General features: G+C 40.7%; 1 protein-coding gene across 2 annotated transcripts; it reads right to left on the bottom strand.

Annotated features, from left to right (window-relative positions):
• Nucleotides 1–305: 305 nt before the first annotated feature.
• Nucleotides 306–3335, bottom strand: si:dkey-1j5.4 (leucine-rich repeat-containing protein 15). 2 transcript variants are annotated; one of them, XM_057017639.1, is made up of 8 exons: nt 3129–3335; nt 2739–2838; nt 1931–2119; nt 1650–1834; nt 1315–1571; nt 1103–1223; nt 799–934; nt 306–722 (listed from the first exon to the last, which is right to left on the bottom strand). In XM_057017639.1, exons 2-8 carry the CDS (start codon nt 2776–2778, stop codon nt 532–534), a joined length of 1119 nt encoding a protein of 372 aa, XP_056873619.1. In that variant the 5' UTR covers nt 2779–2838; nt 3129–3335; the 3' UTR covers nt 306–531. The 2 variants fall into 2 exon arrangements, with proteins under 2 accessions (XP_056873619.1, XP_056873620.1); XM_057017640.1 differs by lacking the exon at nt 2739–2838 and having other exon boundaries at nt 3129–3332.
• Nucleotides 3336–4938: the final 1603 nt, after the last annotated feature.

Below are 4938 nucleotides of genomic sequence, written 5' to 3' on the forward strand. Positions count from 1 at the left end.
TCTCTAGAACTTACTAACTTACTATCTACTGTACTATCCGAACTTAATGATACAGTTCAAAGCATTTGAAAGCGGCGGGTTCCTATTCACGTCCTGGTGTGGACACAACCAGGAAGGTATTCTGGTAGTAGACCAAGGTGCTGGGACACTTTCAGAGAACTGCTGAAGTGCCCTTGAGCCAGGTACCAAACCCCCAAATACTGCTCTGCAATGACCTGGTGACTCATTCATCCAAATGCAGCAGCAAGCTTCAACACCCTCCCCGTGACCCATTAGGAGATGTAGCAGGAAAGAGGGAGCAAAAAAAACAACTGTTAGTATTTATTTTGATGTAACTACATTTAATTATACATAATATAAAGATGAAAAAACATCCACAAGACTGGTAGCTTCTATATAATTCTGTTTTAGCTCTATATCAAGATACATCACAAATGAAAGCCAAATACGCTTGTCAGGTTTTAATTTGGAGGTACGGGAGCGAGACCCCTTTCTGGGCATCCAGAAGGGAGTCATCAAGGTGTTTTAGGTTCAAACCGGGCAAAGCAGTTTGCCTGGTCGGAGGCTGGAGAAGCTCTTTCCTCGTAGGTCTGCAGGACTTGAGCACTTTAGTGTCTCCCGGGATGACCAGGTGGTCTTGGTCCATTCTATCCACTGCACCAAGGAGATGATGTTACAGTCACAGTGCCAAGGGTTGTTATAGAGATGCAGTTTCTTCAGCTCTGAGGGGGAAAATTCCGGTAACACACGCAATCAATTCCATTTTACTTTGGTCTCTTCTGGAGTTGAGAGTCTTACCTGGCATATGAGCAAACATGTTTCCATCCACTAGTTTCAGGCGATTCCCACTGAGCGCCAGCTGAGACAGCCTGGCCATGTTGCTGAAGACATCTGGAGGCAGGTGCTCCAACTCGTTGTTCCTCAAGTACAGTTCCTGGTCCAGGAGACAAAAGGTGTATTTTAATGTTGAAAGTGATGTTGCTTTATACAAATCTTGACTGCAGTTCATGGCTGCATCGACTCGTCTCCTAGTTTGCATTTATATCATATATACTGTTGATGAGGCAAAGTCCAGGTGTATAACTGCATCCATGAGTGTTACCTGCAAATTTCTAAGGCCGTTCAGTGTTGATGAGCTCAGTGTGGACAAAAAGTTGTTGTCTAGAACCAGCATCTCCAGAGAAACCAGTGGCCTGAATGTCCCGGCTGGAATGGTTCTCAGACTGGAACCGAGATATACGATAACTTCTAGAAATATATATAGCTAGAATAATCAATACTATTATCATTGTGTTTGTGTTGTATTGATATAACCTGTTGTTATCTAAGTTGAGGAAGAGAAGCTGCCTGAGTCCAGTGAAGGCTTTTGGAGAGATCCTCTGGATGCGATTCAGCGACAGATCCAGCACTTTGAGGGCAATTAGAGGCTTAAAGGTGTTGGATGAGAGGATTGTTAGTGCATTGAGAGGAAGATCCAGGTCTGACAAATTCCTCATCCCTGCAAACATGTCAGGTTTGAGGACGCTGATCTGGTTTTGTCCTAACATGAGGAAACGAAGATTCAACAGGTCCTACAGAGTGAGACATGTGGTCAGATACATGGGTGCCATGTGTTGGCTCTGTGTACAATTCCTCTCCATAATGCTTACTTTGAACCCCCTTGATGGAAGCTTGGTGATGTGGTTGCCATAAAGATTAAGGAGCATCAATTGCTTGGCCCCAGAGAACGCCTGGGGATGGATGGACTTGACTGCATTACGCTCCAAATTGATGCTCTCAACCTTTGGAATTGTTCCCAGAGCGTTGGCCTTCAGGTCTGTGATGCCATTCTCACCTTTACACAGTAGGATTATATTACATATAAGCCTGTTTCCATATGGAAAGAGCCATTCTCTGATGTGAGAAGATCATTTGTGTTCAACACACTCACCTAATTTGAGGATCCAGGCATCACTGGGCAGGTTAGAGGGGAAGACACGGAGCCCCCTTTTATGACAGTCGACCTCTGCCTTGACTGAAGCAGACTTGATGGAGCATTTACAGATGTCGGGACAGCAGAATGCAGCAGGCACCGTCCACAGTGTGATCACCATCAGCCATCTCTGGTACCTCATGTCCCCTGGGCAGTGCAGGATGTTCAGAGAGAGCTTCTCAGTAAGAGATTTAAAATTATTCACTTTAGTTTTGATGGAATACTTTTCTAATTAAACAACAGTCAAAATGAATATTCTAAAATAATTTATTCAGATTATTTTTAAATATATTGGAAAAATATACAATCAATCTATCTAAAATGGGTTATGGGGGGGAAATTACCCTACCCTACTACCCTACCCTACTAGGTTGAATGTTGTTAATGATATTTTTCGATATTGAATGGATTAATAGGGAAAGTGTGGAAGGTCAGTTTAAGAAGACCTGTCCATAATGATGGTTTTACTCTATGCCCATGGCTAGTTTATAGAAACTCACCAACCTGTGATTATAGGTTTCAACTAGATTATAAATAAATTCCAAAAGAACCTTTTGGAGATATTTTGGATTACTATGAAATGAGAAATAACCTTTACATTATAACTTGACTTACTAAAAAAATCATTTGTTTTGGCGCATTATACAATTCTCATATAAATTAATCAGTATGTACACAATATAACATAATAATGTAATTATACAAGCCTGTAACTATTATTACTGTATTTCACTTTTTGTAGTGTATAGAAAGAGACATATTTTACTTTTGTCACGTCTTCTCCATGTAGCCAAAGTAAGGGACATTGTGAACAGTTATGCCACTGTTGCTTGTCTGGGGTTAGGCCCTGGGATTCTGGAAAGCACCTTGAAACAATTTTGATTGTAAAAGGCTATATAAATAAAGATTGATTTGATTGATTGATTTGACCAGAGTAGTCATGCATGGACACTGATCTGAACCCTAATATTATTGTATTGGCTGAGTATTTTTGAAATCACTTGAAACACCAAAAGATTGAACCAAAGCTACAAAAAAGAAGCTGATCAACAGAAAACATTGATTTCTGATCCTATTTGAAAGGTCTGATTTCACACATTCGTTTCACTTTCAGATGATCTTGTTTTTGATCTAAGAAAAATAAAGTGATTCTTACCTGTTCTGATCGTATTTTAGCAAGACTCCACCCCAGATAGACCTTGGTCACGTCTTATTTAGAGTTAAATTTCGTATTCTTTTTAAAGCCAGAAGTGTTGATCAGCTTCTTCTGCTTGGAAATGGAGATAAAACCACACAGCCCCTGTAAAATAGCAGACACTCGCTGGCGTCAGGAGTGTGCAAACACAGCCTTGGTTTTCATATTTGACAGACAGACAATCAGGGTGTGAAACGCCCAGAATATGGTTCTGCAAAGTCACAGCGGCCAGAGAAATCTGCCATCCTCAGAGTCTGACACCAGTCTACACAGTGCACATTTCCCAGCCAAAACACTTCTGTGTGTAGCATGTTGCTGTTTTTTTCTGTTCACATGAGGATCAAGTTTTGGCATCCAACAGTAAATATGTTCAGCTCTCAAATATATTAGAACACTTCAAATCTATCAAAATGCAGGATTATCCAGCAGGTGCTTTCGTTGACTTTAATAGAAGGCACTTTGGCTAGTTTCAGCTGCAGCCTGCCTGTGTCTTCCTGTTGAGGGTTTTCGAATGCAGGAGTTCTCATCTGGGCTCACTCTGGGACCCACATCATGGTCATTAAGTCGCAATCCACTTTTGGGGTTTCTGCCCCTAGTTATCCTCAATGAATGAAAATTCACATTTTAAATACTCCGGGTCATATTTTTGCTTTTCCATCTTACCTTGTAGCAACACAAACTTGAAGCGAGCGTCAGTTACCATGCTACCACTGAGGCAGTTGCACATCTTTGATGCTTCCTTTTCAAAATAACTTTTTTTAAAAAAAAAACTAAAAGACATGTCCAACATCACCTTTTTGACCAGCTTTTCGCGACCCAATCAGACTGAATTTGCGACCCACTTTTGGGCCGCAATCCATTAGTTGAAAACCACTGTTCTAATGTGTTCAGCAAAAAAGGGCAAACGCATTGTCAAACTACGAACGGCAGCACAAACTTTTCTTCCCATCAGGGTCATGCAAAATCGGAGGCTCAGAATATTTTTGGCACAAAATACATAATAGAGAGATTATGCCAAAAATGGAGCTGCTACAATTACAAAAAAAAGAGGTTGTTTTATGTGTGGATATAATAATGCCACCGTTATTACTGATGAGACAGATCACAGGACAGGACACAATGTGTCCCCACTGCTGGTATTAAAGGTGTGAAAATAACACAGTCTGTAACACAAAGATAACATCAAAACAACAAAGAACACCACAAAAAAAATTTCAAAAACGATCTCAGGACAAATATGGTAAATGATCAATAGAATGCATTTCTGAAGCATATTTCAAGCCATCTATTATAAACACAACTGCTTTATTTACACTGGTAGCAGACATTTCCAGTTGGCTGCAATCTTCTCATTAGGAGATTATTTATTGTAGTGCGTGTGTACCTTCGGCACAGGGCTTCATGTAAATTTATGGCTTTCATTTTGTAATAAGCCATGGAGATGTGTCAGTGGCTGCCTGTGGAAGTGGGTCAGGACAGTAATACCTTATGAGAGGGAAGACTCAGGAGCTGCCAAACACGTCACGAGCTGTTACACGAAGAGAGGCTAATATAAGAGGAAAGAAACACATAAGAGGCGCAGCATTAGTCACAAGAATAGTCGTGATCGTAACGGTGATGATAAGGGGAGAGACTTTAAAATAGAACCAAAAATTCAGCTATACAGGGTGAGACTAACTGATTGATATTCCAATGAAAACAGCGAAAACTGAGGCTGTGAGGCACAATTTAGGATTAATTGGGACAGGAGCAAGGGAAATCTGTAAATACA

The sequence above is a fragment of the Takifugu flavidus genome, chromosome 19 (genome assembly GCF_003711565.1).
Source record: "Takifugu flavidus isolate HTHZ2018 chromosome 19, ASM371156v2, whole genome shotgun sequence".
NCBI lineage: Eukaryota > Metazoa > Chordata > Actinopteri > Tetraodontiformes > Tetraodontidae > Takifugu > Takifugu flavidus.

What these genes read in the sequence shown, in the direction of transcription:
- si:dkey-1j5.4 (XM_057017639.1), bottom strand. Translation starts at nt 2,778, where the DNA reads ATGTCCCTTACTTTGGCTACATGGAGAAGACGTGACAAAA. An exon ending in TGCCTGGATCCTCAAATTAG is followed by an intron (nt 1,835 to 1,930) that starts GTGAGTGTGTTG and finishes TACTGTGTAAAG; the next exon opens with GTGAGAATGGCATCACAGAC. An exon ending in ACGGCCTTAGAAATTTGCAG is followed by an intron (nt 935 to 1,102) that starts GTAACACTCATG and finishes CTCCTGGACCAG; the next exon opens with GAACTGTACTTGAGGAACAA.